This window comes from Choloepus didactylus, chromosome 7, assembly GCF_015220235.1.
Source record: "Choloepus didactylus isolate mChoDid1 chromosome 7, mChoDid1.pri, whole genome shotgun sequence".
Classification (NCBI taxonomy): Eukaryota; Metazoa; Chordata; class Mammalia; order Pilosa; family Megalonychidae; genus Choloepus; species Choloepus didactylus.
In genome coordinates, this window is record NC_051313.1 from 118,963,987 (window position 1) to 118,979,640 (window position 15,654).

The window sequence follows — 15,654 nt, forward strand, 5'->3', positions numbered from 1 at the left end:
TAGGTTAGGGTCCTTCTGGTAGTGTTACATCTGGAGGGGGGGGGGTCTTGTGTTAATGGTTTGGGTGTTTGGGGAAAGGGAACCTAGAAAAAAGTCTTTGATGTTGTAAAGTGGGATGAAAAAATTTCCACCTCAACAGGTGTGTGGTAATTGCAAACACTTTACCATTTGCTCCAAGTAGCCCTTCAGAGTTATTGGATATAGAATGTAAAGAAGGACATTAGAGGTTCAGTTTCATGATCGGTCACGCTTGGTTGCAAGATGACAGGCCCATGACTGAAGAGGAAGAGGAGATAGGGAGGACTCCCTGAAACGGACACTATGAGGAAAAGTTAAACAACCAGGTTAGAAAAATGGAGAAGGACGTAAGGTTCTTTCCTGAATCAGGCTGGAGCTACAGAAAGGAGCACAGAAGACGCCACTTCTCAGAGGAGAGTTAGTCAAGGTAAAAGGGAGAAAGAAGGAAGCAGCTGAGTGTGGAGGTTTTTTTCCACAAGGGAGAGATCCTTATAACCCCAGAATGGAAAGGGTTGGAGAAAGTTTGATAATTCTCTACTTTAGATCCCCTCCCCCTTATTTTAAACTTTGAGTGACTCATTGGTAGTCACACCAATAACATTTTAAAAGGTGGTTTGGAATTCTAGTGATCCTCCCTTTGAGGATTTTTTGACTTTGGAAGATACAGTTTCAACCTGAAGAGTTATTTCTGGAAGAAACACATAGGCATGTTCCATAGTTAGGCTCTGGCCAGGCAGGAACCAAGGACCTGCGTGACTGCACTTTTAACCAGTGTTAAAATAGACCAAGAAACAAAGTCCACTACCTGGGGTCTCCCTCAAAAAAGCTGAAGGTCCTCCCAACATAATTTGGAATGTTAATTTAGAGGCGTCTGAACATGTGCCCTGTTCAAGGTGCCCTGCTGAGGAGGACAAATGAAGACAATGGTTCACTGCCTCATGAACTGGAAAACTGTAGGTGCAAACTCCCAGGGTCCCCATGAGACTGGCTAAAACCTATTTAGGAGAGACCCTTCGTGCTTCTTCTCGCTCGGGGTCCAGATTTTTGTATCCCAAGACCCTAAAATTGGAGCTTGGACTGGGAAAATGGTTCGGAGCTTGAGGTAATAACGTTGACGAAAATCCAGTGGTTCTCCAATTACAACCCATCCCAATCCTTGAAACAGATTTATTTTACTTCATGACAATTCTAAAATAATCGCAGTCAGTTTTATATCACAGAGTAACTGCTGCTAAGGGTGTGAGTTTCACTTGGGGGCTGGCAAGCGCGAACCCGAGTTCGGGATCCGGGTTCCTTGGTCTGTAGGTCTCGCGCGCCCCCACCTGGCCGCCTCGCGCAGAGCGAGCGCATTGGCTGGGGAAGCGAAAGCGAAAGCGAAAGCGGCGAAGCCCTCTCGTCCTCCCCAGGAGAGCGTCGCTAACTGATGAAAGTGGGAAACGACGTTTGAGGCGGAGGCAGCGGAAGATTTCTCCACCACCCAACGGAAGGCCTCCCGAAGCCGCCTGTAGGGACGCGTCCCAACCCATCACCCACTCCACGCTCCCTGCGTCGGGTCCCTCTGGACCTCGCGGCGTGGAAGGAGCCGAGCAGGACCGCCTCGCTGTTTGGGACTCGGCGGAGCAGGCGCAGGTTGGGGCAGGGGGAGGGTGTCGGGATTTTGTTTGTTTGTTGGTTGGTTTAAAGAATGAGGCTCCTGATGGGGAGGTCCCTCTCCACCTCTCACGGGTAGACTGACCCCTGTAGGTTGTACTGATTGGCACGGAGTAGCCAGGGGGTCTCTCCGGGTAGGACTGGGTAAAATGAGAAACCCACGGGTTGGGTGGGGTGAGGGACAGGAAAGGATTGGGATTCCACTTCCATAATTTCTCACCCTCTCCCCACAGATAGCACCATGCGGCTCGCTGACCTGAGTCCCTGGGCTTTCCTGCTGCTGGTGGACTCGACCCTCCTCTGGCTGCTTCGGGGGACCCTGGGGGCTTTGCTCCCGGGAGGGCTTCCAGGCCTGTGGCTGGAGGGAGCCCTGCGACTTGGAGGGCTGTGGGGGCTGCTAAAGCTGGGGGGGCTGCTGGGCTATGTGGGGACCCTGTTGCCCTTGCTCTGCCTGGTGGCCCCGCTGTTTCTCTCCCTGAGGGCCCTGGTCCCAGGGGCCTTGAGCGCTCCCCCCGTCAGAATGGCTTCAGCCCCCTGGAGCTGGCTGCTGGCGGCCTATGGGGCTGCCGGGCTAAGCTGGGCAGTGTGGGCTGTGCTGAGCCCCCCAGGAGCCCCCACTTCAGCCCAGAAGACGGAGCAGGGCCAGGAGAACAAATCCTTGATGTGGAGATTGCTGAGGCTTTCCATTCCAGACCTGCCTTTCCTCATTGCCGCCTTCTTCTTCTTGGTTGTTGCCGTTTTGGGTGAGTCGGGGAGAAGCTTGTGAGTTGGAGGTGGGAAGAGGCCTTTGACACCAGCACATTCACCTGTTCTCCATCACGCTTCCTTCAGGTGAGACATTGCTCCCTCACTACTCTGGTCGTGTGATTGACATCCTGGGAAGTGACTTCGATCCTGATGCCTTTGCCAGCGCCATCTTTTTCATGTGCCTCTTTTCCTTTGGAAGGTAGGGGATGGGGGCAGGTGGGTCCATTTGCTAGCCCCAGATTTTCACAGGCGCCCTCACTTTCCTAACTCCAGTTTCAGACTCTTTTGTGCACAAAGCACATGTAGTTTAAAAATACCTAATCTAAAATGTGCATGTGTTTATTTATTCACCATTCTGTTCCATTCATTCTTCCTTCCTTCCTTCCTTCACCGTATTTATCCAACATCTTCAAAGTTTATATTATTTATAGATACAAGTACAAGTGAACTTAGCACAAAGGAGTTTTTTTCCCCCCAAAACTCTGCTATATATTTTTATTTTATTTTATTAGGGAAGTTGTAGGTTTACAGAAAAATCATGCAGAAAATAGTTTTCATATTTGCCCCCATGGGTACCTTTGTTGCAATTAAGAAAATATATTATAATAATATTAGTATAATTTATTATAGTCCATAGTTTACGTAGGGTTCACTGCTTGTGTTGCACAGTCCCGTGGTACAGAATGTTTCTCAATTGCCTCTCAGCGTTTCTATCTCTCTGAATCCATTTTTCTTTTCTGTGTCCTACCTCTCGCCCCTAAACCTGTTTCCAAAATATCTCTCCAGGATTTCCTCTTGTCGGGCGTGGGGGGTTTCTTCCTCTTGACCCTTCTTTCCTAACTCATTTCAACAATTCCTGAAGATCTTCTCTCCAGCATCTTTACCCTTTCCCTCTTTATTTGCTTTTTCCTCTTTTAGATATACTCAGGAGTGTGTTGTCCCAAACAAACAAATACGACTAGACGGGGCCAGGACTGGTGTAAGGCAGGGGAGGTGCCTGGATGCACTCTCGGAGCTGTGCACCTGCCTCCCTTGCCCCGCCCTGGTCCTGGCTCTCTTGCTTGACATTGCTCCTTTTTTACTGCCAGACTTCGTTTAGAGTGCGCTCAAAACCGAGTCGTCATTATGCCTTCATCCTACACCTGCAACTCTGCTGAAACCAATGGCTCAGAAGGGGATAACTAACTGCTTATTGATGGGTCCAGTACCTTTTTAAAAATCAGCCCTCAATTCTCCAGGCTTCTCTGTAGCATTTGGCACTAGAATAACCTCTTATTACTGACCTTTTTTCTGAAGTTAGCTTTTTAAAAATAAAATTGTGGTTATATATATATATGTAACATAAAGTTTGCTGTTTAAGCCATCTTTATGTATATAATTCAGTGAATTAATAACATTCACAATGTTGTATTGCCATCACCGCCATCCATTACCAAAACTTTTTCATCTCCCTAAACAAAAACTCCACATCCTTTAAATATTAACTCCCCATTCTCCCCTTCCCCTAGCCCCTGTAATCTACCTTCTGTCTCTATGAATTTGCTTATTCTAGATATTATAAGTGGAATCATACCATATTTGTCCATTTGTGTCTTGCTTATTTCCCTTTAAGGCTCATCTATGCTTATCATGGAGCAGAACTTCATTTCTATTTACAGCTGAGTAATATTCCATTGTCGGTGTGTACCACATTGCGTTGTACGGTTCTTTATATAGATAGTCATGAGTGGCAAGGACGAGATGTATGAAAGAAAGGTTTGTTAGTATTTACACATCTTAGAACAGGGAGGAGTGTCAGGCCTTGCAGGGCCACGTGGGGAAACATGCCAGGAAGGCAGGTTCAGACAAGCCGGCCAGGAGCAAGAGGTGTACAGTGGACCTGGGACTGCCGTCATGGTGTTCTGACCCGGGTAGGAGGTGCAGCAATTGGTCAAGCAAGAGTGAGGATTAGGGAGTCTGCATTTGACCTTCATAGGGGCATGAACCCAGGTAGGATGGGAGGAGAGGGAGAAGCTGTTTATCTTGAATAAGCAGGTGTCAGGGGAGACCCCTGAGGGATCTAATGACAGGGTCTCAGATGCTGAGGCTGCATGATAGCGCAAAATCCTTTTGTTAACACTGACCTTGGACATGCTGAGGTGGCACATTGGTGTGACAAAAGTCCCTACTTTATTTTAATTCACTACACACATTTTGTTTACCCATTCATTATTTTGAATAATGCCGCTACTAATATTGGTGTACGGGTATCTGTTTGAGACTCTGTTTTCAGTTCCTTTAAATATATACTTAGGAGTAGAATTGCTGAGTCATATGGTGATTTTATGTTTAACTTTTTGAGGAACTGCCAAACTGCTTTCCACAGTGACTGTACCATTTCACGTTCTCATGAACATTGTGTGAGGGTTCCAATTTCTCTGCATCCTCTCAAACACTTATTTTCCTTTTTTTATCCTAATAATAGACATCCTTGTAGGTATGAAGATGTATCTTATTGTGATTTTGATTTGTATTTCCCTAATGGCTAATGATGTTGAGAATCTTTTCATGTGCTTGGTGACATTTGTATATCTTCTTTGGCAAAATGTTCAAGTCCTCTGCCCATTTTAAATTGGGTTTTTTTTTTTTTTTGTTATTGAGTTAGAGTAGTTCCCTGTATTTTCAGATAGATTATTTGCAACTGTTTTCTCCCATTCTATAGTTGTCTTTACACTTTCTTGATAAGGTCCTTTGGTGAACAAAAATTTTTAATTTGGATGAAGTCCAGTTTATTTTATTGTTTGCTGCTCATACTTTTGGTATCTTATCTAAGAATCCACTGTCAAATCCAAGGTCATGAATATTTCTCCCTATGTTATCTTCTAAGAGTTTCATGGTTTTAGTTCTTGTATTTAGGTCATTGCTCCATTTTAATTTTTTTTGTATATAGTGTGAGGTAGGGATCCAGATTCCTTCTATTGCATGTAGAAATCTGGTTTTCTTAGCACTGTCGGTTGAAGAGACTATTCTTTTCCCATTTCAGTCTCAATTAGCTTTTATGAATTCCCTTTCTACCTTCCATTCCACTCTACCTTTTTTGGAGACCTCTCCTCCTCTAGATCCTTAAATGTGGGCTTTTCTCATGACATAGTTCTATGATCTTTAAAAAAATTTTTCCTGTTGCTCTAACTCAGTACAATTCTCAGGTGATTCCCAGACCCATACCTCCAGTGCAGAGCTCTAGTCTTGTAAATCCTGTTGTCTCCTTGGTGTTCCCATTGGATAGTCTAATCTCACACTCCTCATACCTTGATCTCCAAATGCATCATATTCCCTCCCAGTCCTCTTGAAAATGGATCCCTCTTCTTAGTCCCATTCACAAAATCATTAGTAACCTAGCCCCAAACATTGGTGCTGGTGCTTTCCTCGTATTCAAATACTAGCCCTGTCATTTATTACTTTCAGAACTTTTCTTCTGTGGCTCCTTCCTCTCTACTCTCGCTGCCATTGCCAAAGTCCAAACGCTCATCATTTCCTATCCAGACCACCCCAACAGTCTCGTAACTACGTTAACTAAATTTATATTAAAAACTGGTATGTTGTAAAATACCTGCTTCTATGCCATCTTTTTTTTTTTTTTTTTTTTTTTAACTTTTATTGTAAATATTTGTTTGATCTAAGAGGAGTTCTCCAACTTTAAGGTTGAAAAGAGATGGGGAATAGTGAGACTCCAAGCCTCTGGAGTGGGAGGGCAGTTAGTTCCATTGATCCAGTTCCTGTAATGAAGTGTCTGGGACTGGGGAGAAGGACTTCGGGGGCAGGAAAGGAAAAGGCAAGTCAGAGGAGAAACCTGGAGGGGAAGGAAACACTGAGGCCAGGTCAGAAGCAAGGCCTAGGCTATTTCTTTTCAGAATTTCTTTTCACTTCTGGCGTATCCTTCTCTTGTGTCTAGCACAGAATGAACTCCATAAATGCTCGTGAGTTTGAACATGTCATGATTTTGTCCTACATCTAGCTCACCATATTCCCTTTCTGCTTCCTGCTTATTCCCACCCCTCTTGCCCCCTCCCCTTGTTTCCTTCTCTTTTGCCTCTCATGGGATGCTTTCCCCAACTCTATTTTTTTTTTCCATTCTGGACTTTCTGCTCCACTTTCCCCACCGCTCCCCTCCTGCTCTGCGTCTCCCTCTCCCTCCATCCTCCTGTTGTCTCCCCGCCCAGCTCACTGTCTGCAGGCTGCCGAGGAGGCTTCTTCACCTTCATCATGTCCAGAATCAACCTGCGGATCCGGGATCTGCTCTTCTGTTCCCTGCTGCGCCAGGACCTCAGTTTCTTCCAGGAGACGAAGACAGGTGGGGCCTGGAGTCCAGGTCTGGCATTTCCCTGGACATTTCTTGCCCCTCAGTTACCTTCCACCCCCAGTCTCTCCTGCCTTTGTCAGGGCACTGGGCCCGGGGCTGCTTCGTGCTCTCTGGGGACAGGGTGGGGAGGCAGCTTCCAGCCGTCTCTCTGTGAGTCGGGGTGGGGGTATTTAGAGGAGGGAACTGTGTCGGGGGGGAGGTCAGGGAGGAGTTCCTGGGTGTATTGCGTTATGCATGGTTTCCTCACTTGCTTTGTCCTCCTCAGGGGAGCTGAATTCACGGCTGAGCTCAGATACCACCTTGATGAGTAACTGGCTTCCTCTTAATGCCAACGTACTCTTGCGGAGCCTGGTGAAGGTGGTGGGACTGTATAGCTTCATGCTCAGCCTGTCACCTCGACTCACCCTTCTCGCTCTGGTCAAAGTGCCCCTCTCAGTAGCAGCTGAGAAGGTGTACAGTGCCCGCCATCAGGTACATGTGCGTGTTAGGGGGCCCCAAGGGAGATGAAGAGGATCCCCCCCTTGGGAGCGAGAGGCTGTCCTAGAGCTCTCCTCTTCTCAGACCTTGGGGCAGAAGTTCTAAGTGGAGGGTCCATGGATGGGCTTCAGAACATCTGCGATCCCTTGGGACTGTGTGTAAAATCATGTTTGTGTGTGTGTGCGCTTGCGCGTGTGTGCTGTTTTCTGGGGAGACCATAGCTTTCATCAGCTTCTCAAAGGAGTCTGTACTTCCCTCCCCTACAGAAGATTGAAAATGCTGTCTTACAGAGTTTTGGGTGGAGAGTGTTTCCCTTTATAATCAGTAGGAGCAATTTGGACGGAGTGTAGAGAAAATAGAAAGTGCAGGCAGGAAGTCCCGAGTCTGAACGTCAGCTCCGCCATCTCTAATTGGCTGTGGCTCCTTGGACACACTACTCCCCCTTTCCTCATTCAGACCCTGCTGCACTACCTAGCATTGAGAGCTGAACGATACATGGTTTTGTTCCTCCTCTACACTTCTGGAAGGAAATGTCAGGAAGGGAGGAAGAGGACAGATTGATATTTTTAGATAGATTGGGGAAGCATCCTAAGGGCTGGAATGAGACATGGGTGCCTGCTGCCTTCTCCCTCATCAACCCTGCTATCCCCCTGCCCCACTTTTCCAGGCTGTGCTTCGGGAGATCCAGGATGCAGTGGCGGGGGCAGGGCAGGTGGTGCGGGAAGCAGTTGGCGGGCTGCAGACTGTGCGGAGTTTTGGGGCTGAGGAGCATGAGGTCTGTCGGTATAAGAAGGCCCTTGAACGATGCCGCCAGCTGTGGTGGCGACGAGATCTGGAACGCGCCCTGTACCTGCTCTTACGGAGGGTGAGACAGCTGAGCAGCTGGGAGGAGCCAGGGAGGCAGCCTGGAAAGGCGTGAGGCTGGTCCTGGGGCTACCTGCTGCTCAACATCCTAGGGGTAGGGAGGAGAGAAAGAATGAAGACTGTTTTCCCCTTGCAGATGCTGGACTTGGGAATGCAGGTGCTGATGCTGAGCTGTGGGCTGCAGCAAATACTGGCCGGGGAGCTCACGCAGGGTGGACTGCTCTCCTTTCTGCTCTACCAGGAGGACGTGGGGCATTATGTGAATGTGAGTGAGCAGCCTGCACGGATGGTTACTCTCTTCTTTCTCCTCTGTTTTTCTCTCTAACCTTCTGGCCCGAGCTTTATTTGTTTCTCTTAAAAAACAAAAAAACCCAACTCACTCTAAGAATTTCAAACATGTTAAAAAAAAAAAAAAAAGACAAGATAATGAAATGAATTCCCATGTACCCATCACCCGCTTTAACAGTTATCAACTCTTGGCCAGTCTTGCTTCATCTGTACCCCCATCCACTTCCTCCTGCCCATATTGTCATGAAGCAAATCTCAGATAAAATATTTCATCTGTAAATATTTCATTATGTATTTCTAAGACATAAACACTGTTTAAAAAATATAACCACCAAACTATTTTTGCATCTAAAAAACTAACAGTAATTCCTCAAATTCATCAAGTATCCATTCAGTGGTCAAAATTCTACTTTTCTCATACATGTAATATGTATATTATTTGCTTGATCTAGGATCCAGATACGGTCCATGTGCTGTGAGTGGTTGGTATGTCTCTCTCTGTACCACTCTCCCCCCACTCCCACTGCCTTGCAGTTTTGTAAATTATTTGTTTAAGAAACAGGTTGTTTGACTTACAGAGTTTTTTATAGTCTGGATTTTGCTCGAATCCCTGTGGTATTTAACATATTTCTGTGCCTCTGCACTTCATGGTGATCGGTAGATAAACCTAGAGGCTTTTCAGATCCAGGTTTGTTTGCTTGTTTTGACAACTGTACTTTCTAGGTGGTGGCATGACCTCCCTCTGTGACTCACCAGGTGTTGATGTTCAGTGCCTACATCTATTAATTTATGGAATTAGGGGTTGCAAAATGGTGATATTCAGTTATTTTTTCATTTGTTAGCTGGTTGCATTTATCAAGGTGGACTCCTCTCATCTACTGTGAGGTTACCTGTGGTACAGTTTGGCTAGCAAAGGCAGAAGGAGCTTTTGAGTCTTTCCTGTATTTACCAGTTTTCAAAAATAATTAGTTACTTCTTTTTGTGCTTTATTTTATAATTTTCCTAGACATTTATTCAGAATCTTTTATGGGTGGAGAATTGTTCTAGGCTTTCGATGGCTACAAAGATGAATTAGGCTCTTTTAAGGAGTTTCCTAGCTAATCATCCAAGACAGCTTTGTACAAAGAATACGAAACAGTAATTGAAAAAGTCTGGGGACAGAAGCAATGCCTTGCAGGATGAGTATGTACTGCTCCATCCTTTACACTGACAATTGGAACCCTGGGGTATTGTGGCACTTTTAAATCCCACCAAATTGCACTTATAAATGTAGAAAATCTTCTTTGGGAGGAGGGGATGAGTAGTGTAGTTGTGGATGGGGTGTGGTAGGGAGTGTGTGAGAAGCGGGGAAGTTGGTTTATTAGCTGCGTGGTTTCTGGTGGGCTGCGTCTGATTAGCTGGCCCCTCCATTCCTGTGTTCCAGGCTCTGGTCTACATGTGGGGGGACATGCTGAGCAATGTGGGAGCTGCTGAGAAGGTTTTTGGCTACCTGGACCGACAACCAAAGCTGCCCCCTCCGGGGACGCTGGCCCCTCCCTCTCTGCAGGGGCTTGTGGAATTCCAGGATGTCTCCTTTGCGTATCCCAGTCGCCCTGACCGGCCGGTGCTCAAGGTACCTGAAAGACGCCACGGCGAGACGCTCTGGCCCTCCCCTCCCTGCTGCTTGGGCTTCCTCGGGCATCACGGCCTCTAGACCATCTGCCTTGGAGAAGCTGATCTTGCCTCGGAAGGGAAGAGCAGGGGAGGAGTCCTGAGGGAGGGGAGGCGGACGCTGACCCTTGCCTGGCGCTTCTAGGGGCTCACGTTCACCCTACGTCCTGGCGAGGTGACCGCGCTGGTGGGGCCCAACGGGTCTGGGAAGAGCACGGTGGCTGCGCTGCTGCAGAATCTGTACCAGCCCACGGAGGGGCGTCTGCTGCTGGATGGGGAGCCCGTCTCCCAGTACGAGCACCACTACCTGCACAGACAGGTGCGTGGGGCGAGAGCAGGTGGGTAGGGGATTGGAGAGGGGGAGCACGCGCAGAGAGAGGAGGGGCAGTCCTCGGAGTCCGTTCTGGGGGCGTTGGGGGAGGGGGGAGGGAGGGTCTCTCCTTCCGGGAGGGGGCGGGGTCCACGCAGCCCTCTGCCCCGCCCACTCTGCGCAGGTGGCTTGGGTTGGGCAGGAGCCCGTGCTGTTCTCTGGTTCTGTGAGGGACAACATCGCCTATGGGCTGGAGAGCTGCGGGGACGATGAGGTGAGCGCTGCAGCCCGGGCCGCCCGCGCGGACGACTTCATAGCGGAGCTGGAGCACGGCATGCACACAGGTGCCCTCGCGGAGCCGTCAGCGCGAACTGGGAAGGGGCGGGGGGTGGGGCTCCCTGAGCACATCCCTGTACCCCGGTGTTGCTGTTTCCTGGTCCTCTGTCCCCACTTCTCCTCCTTCCCCCAACGCGATGGATTCTTTAGCTTCCCTCTCTTGCTCGTGCGTCTTGGCTCCCGGGGAGCCGCGGAAGCCGCGCTCTCTACCGGGCAGCCCCTTCCCTTCAGGCCCCAGCCCCGGGGCCCTCCCCAGTGCTCACGTGTCCTAACTGGTTCTGGTGGGAACTCTCGTTGTGCAGTGGCTGCGCCGCGGGGTGAGGAATGAAGTGGTCACTCGTGGCTGAGAAAGGACATGTTTGATTTCCCCAGACGTCGGGGAGAAAGGGAGCCAGTTGGCCGTGGGACAGAAACAGCGTGTGGCCATTGCCCGGGCCCTCGTGCGGGACCCGCAGGTCCTCGTCCTGGATGAGGCCACCAGTGCCCTGGACGTGGAGTGTGAGCAGGCGGTGAGTACAGACAGGTGGGAGCTGCTGGGGAGAGCCGGGCCTGAGGGGTCGCCTTGGAAGGAGCAGCGTGGGCAGAATCGGGCAGGGGGGAGGACGGGTGGCCCACTAGTGGAGAGAGCATCTCTGCCTTCTTAGGGTCCAGGACTGAGGAAGGGAAGTGGAATGGAGGATAGGTGGGCTGGGGGCATCTCGGCTTCCTCCACTGCTCCCTTACCACTCTCTGGGAGACAGAAGGAGTTACAGGTGCTCTCTCCAACCTCCTCATGTTCTACACCTTTTTCACCCTAAGCCATAAGAGCTGGTGTCCAGCTGGGGTGTGGCGTCCATCTCATTCTTTTCTCCTTGCGGTCCCCTGCTCTTCCCTTTTAGCTGCAGGAATGGCAAGCCCGCAGGGACAGGACCGTGCTGGTGATCGCTCACAGGCTGCAGACGGTTCAGAGCGCTGACCAGATCCTGGTGCTCAAGCAGGGAGAGCTGCTGGAGCGTGCCCAGCTCCTGGAGGGGCAGGACGTCTACTCCTGCCTGGTGCAGCAGCAGCTGGCAGAATGAGGCCCCAAGGACGCTGGGCACTTCTCATGGCCATCCCTAGGTGGTAGCTCCTGCTTTGGGATGTGCCCCTGGAGCTGGAGGCATGACGGAGATTTGGACTGCGTGTGTTTTCCGGGGTTCACTGTGGGGGTGGGTTGTCTGTGACCGGGAACCTACTTACCTCATGAACAGAGCTTTGCCTGGTGTATTGTGGCATAATAAATGTCTTTTGAAGTATTTTTTGTTATTACCTTAATGGCACTCATTCATATAGAAAGTTTAGAAGATACAGAAAAGTACAAAGAAGAAAAGTAAAACCATCCATGGTCTCACTTCCCAGAGATAACCACAGTTAATATTTTGCTTACTATGTTATCAGTCTTTTATCTGTCCTGTGAGATACATATTAACCTGTAAGACATAACTATCCATGAGGTTACCTTTCTGTGTCTGTTATTTGGGGGAAACTGAGGTGTGGAGGGGCAGAGCACAGTTCCCCAATTAATAGTGTTAATAACATTGATAATAGTTAGCGTTTATAGACTTTTAATATGTGTAGATACTATGCTAAGTGTTTTCCATATATTATCTCTTTTGATCCTTACCTACAACCCTGTGGAGTTCATTATTATGACCCCCATTTAATGGATGAGGAAACTGAGGCTCAGAGAGATGAAATAACTTTCCCAAAGTTACACAGTGGAGAAGTTGGGGTTTGAATCCTGACCTGACCCAAAGCCTGTACTCTCAACCAATAAACTGAACTGCATCTCATATTCATAATCTCTAATCCATAGTCAGATCAGACAGAGCTCTGTTATTTCTAGCTCCAGATACCTCTGCACCCACTTTCTTCTCTCTCGTTCTACTCTTAATAGCCCTCTTTCATAGTCCTACAGAATCTCATCTCCAGAGAAATTCCTGTACCATTGGTGACCCTCTTCCAGCCATTCTCCATGAAGCTGTTTGTATTTTTGAAAGGTACAGAGGGTGATGCCACTCCTGGAAGATTTTTCAAATGCTCTTGCTCCTTTTCTGCTCAGATCCTTCTCAGAGTACACAGAACTTTCTAGCCTGTTTGTCTCGTCCTTTCTGGTTGCTTAAGCTCCAGCACAGCAGGCTCACCCTCCTTCATACCTGTGTGCCTTTCATGTGGTGTTTACTGAGCCTTCCCTGATTTCCCACAACTCTTCAAGACTGAGCTCGGGGTTCAGGTTTTCCAGGAAGCCTTCCCCTATATCCCTCCTCTGGGAAAAGTGCACTTCCATGTGCTTCCTATCACTCCTGGGAGTTAACGTCTTTCATAGCCCTTACTAATTTCTTTTTATTTTGTCCCTGAAACTGTGAGCTCCTGGGGGAAGGCCATATACCTTATTAAGCTTTGTATCTGCTATCTGGCACAGGGCCTGATTGATAGTAGGCAATCAATAAATATCTATTGGATAAATCTATTGAATAAGTCCCCATCATCCACCGTCCTGTCTCTCAACCACATACACATACCACCCGCTGAAAACCAGGTTGTACACGTCCCTGTTTGCCGGGAGGGATTTGCCTTGAGGGGTTCCTATTCTAGGAAAGAGAAAGTTTCACAGTCCCAGAAACAGCAGGTACTTTCCAGCACTAGCAATTAGCCAGCCAGAACTTGGCTGCTTTGCATTTTTTTTTCTCCTTGGCAACCACTGGGAGCTGGGTGGGGTGAGAATAGGGAGTTTCTTGAGTGTGTATAAAACCTTTGTTTCATCCTGCCACTGTCCTCTGCTCCACTCCGACGTGCCTCCCAAACTTCACTCTGAGGGCTAAGTGTGCATTTGGAGAGAGAGGGCACTCCTGATTCCTCCTCTTCCCACAAAATGTCCTTTATTTATAAAAGGGAAAAATAATCTCTGCATCTCCCAACTTTATGGAGGCTGTAGCCCTCATGGAAGAAGAGGACCTGTGAAAATGCTTTTGAAATCCTCAGTACAATTACCCCATAGACTCATAATACTTTAAACCTGGAAGGCATCTTAAAAATAAAATAATGTAGCAGTCAAATCTTACTTTTGAAATAGGGAAACTAGACTGAAATCACAGTTAATCAACAATAGATGCTGGGACAAAAACTCAGGCATCCTAATGGGCAGTACAAGAGGATGCAGCAGATCTTAAGATCATAAGATGTTCCAGAGATTTCTGATCTCAGGGGAAACTCCCAGGTAAACCTTATGTAACGGACACAGAAAAATGTTCCCTGACGGTTAGGCTATTCGACTGGATAGATAAATTCCTACAAATGTGACTATTCTGGTAACTACAGATATTAGCAATGCGGGTTTCCCAGGAGTTCTTTTCATCCACCCTTCCTAACCTCTGCCCCCACCCCCACCCCCTCACCATTTGATTCTCCCTGCCCCACAACTCCCCCTTCTTCTGGCTGCTTCCCTTCAGTATCTTTCCCACAAGGAGGGGGGAAATGTTCATAGATTTCCTTTTTTTTTTTTTTTTTTAAGTATTTTATTTTATTTTATTTTATTTTTTTCTTTCTTTTTTTTTCTTCATTTTATTGAGATATATTCACATACCATGCAGTCATACAAAACAAATCGCACTTTCGATTGTTTACAGTACCATTACATAGTTGTGCATTCATCACCTAAATCAATCCCTGATACCTTCATTAGCACACACACAAAAATAACAAGAATAATAATTAGAGTGAAAAAGAGCAATTGAAGTAAAAAAGAACACTGGGTACCTTTGTCTGTTTGTTTCCTTCCCCTATTTTTCTACTCATCCATCCATAAACTAGACAAAGTGGAGTGTGGTCCTTATGGCTTTCCCAATCCCATTGTCACCCCTCATAAGCTACATTTTTATACAACTCTCTTCGAGATTCATGGGTTCTGGGTTGTAGTTTGATAGTTTCAGGTATCCACCACCAGCTACCCCAATTCTTTAGAACCTAAAAAGGGTTGTCTAAAGTGTGCGTAAGAGTGCCCACCAGAGTGACCTCTCGGCTCCTTTTGGAATCTCTCTGCTACTGAAGCTTATTTCATTTCCTTTCACATCCCCCTTTTGGTCAAGAAGATGTTCTCCGTCCCACGATGCCAGGTCTACATTCCTCCCCGGGAGTCATATTCCACGTTGCCAAGGAGATTCACTCCCCTGGGTGTCTGATCCCATGTAGGGGGGAGGGCAGTGATTTCATCTTTCAAGTTGGCTTAGCTAGAGAGAGAGGGCCACATCTGAGCAACAAAGAGGCATTCGGGAGGAGGCTCTTAGGCACAATTATAGGGAGGCCTAGCCTCTCCTTTGCAGCAACCGTCTTCCCAAGGGTAAAACCTATGGTAGAGGGCTCAACCCATCAAACCACCAGTCCCCTATGTCTGTGGTCATGTTAGCAACCATTGAGGTGGGGTAGGCAAATACCCCTGCATTCTCCACAGGCTCCTCAAGGGGGCACTACATCTTTTTTCCTTGTTTTTCTTTTTTTTTCTTTTAACTTTCCCTTCTTTTTTAAATCAACTGTATGAAAAAAAAGTTAAAAAGAAAACAAACATACAATAAAAGAACATTTCAAAGAGACCATAACAAGGGAGTAAGAAAAAGACAACTAACCTAAGATAACTGCTTAACTTCCAACATGTTCCTACTTTACCCCAAGAAAGTTACCTAATATAGCAACATTTCTGTGAACTTGTTCCTACTATATCCATCAGAAATTAACAGACCACAGTCATTCCTGGGCATCCCCAGAACGTTAAATAGCTTATCTGTTCTTCTTGGATTATTGTTCCCCCTTCCTTAATTGCTCTCTATTGCTAGTTCCCCTACATTCTACATTATAAACCATTTATTTTACATTTTTCAAAGTTCACATTAGTGGTAGCATATAATATTTCCCTTTTTGTGCCTGGCTTATTTCGATCAGCATTATGTCTTCAAGGTTCATCCAT

At 47.4% G+C, this 15,654-nt stretch overlaps 1 protein-coding gene across 2 annotated transcripts; it reads left to right on the top strand.

Annotated features, from left to right (window-relative positions):
- Window positions 1-1,414: 1,414 nt before the first annotated feature.
- Window positions 1,415-11,953, top strand: TAP2 (transporter 2, ATP binding cassette subfamily B member). 2 transcript variants are annotated; one of them, XM_037842570.1, is made up of 12 exons: window positions 1,421-1,647; window positions 1,902-2,411; window positions 2,500-2,614; window positions 6,615-6,745; window positions 7,020-7,225; window positions 7,899-8,096; window positions 8,232-8,360; window positions 9,807-9,995; window positions 10,179-10,352; window positions 10,528-10,687; window positions 11,052-11,188; window positions 11,558-11,953. In XM_037842570.1, exons 2-12 carry the CDS (start codon window positions 1,910-1,912, stop codon window positions 11,735-11,737), a joined length of 2,121 nt encoding a protein of 706 aa, XP_037698498.1. In that variant the 5' UTR covers window positions 1,421-1,647; window positions 1,902-1,909; the 3' UTR covers window positions 11,738-11,953. The 2 variants fall into 2 exon arrangements, with proteins under 2 accessions (XP_037698500.1, XP_037698498.1); XM_037842572.1 differs by lacking the exon at window positions 11,558-11,953 and having other exon boundaries at window positions 1,415-1,647; window positions 10,982-11,119.
- The last annotated feature ends 3,701 nt before the right edge of the window (window positions 11,954-15,654 follow it).

What these genes read in the sequence shown, in the direction of transcription:
- TAP2 (XM_037842570.1), top strand. Translation starts at nt 1,910, where the DNA reads ATGCGGCTCGCTGACCTGAGTCCCTGGGCTTTCCTGCTGCTGGTGGAC. An exon ending in TGTACAGTGCCCGCCATCAG is followed by an intron (nt 7,226 to 7,898) that starts GTACATGTGCGT and finishes CCACTTTTCCAG; the next exon opens with GCTGTGCTTCGGGAGATCCA. An exon ending in CTGACCGGCCGGTGCTCAAG is followed by an intron (nt 9,996 to 10,178) that starts GTACCTGAAAGA and finishes TGGCGCTTCTAG; the next exon opens with GGGCTCACGTTCACCCTACG.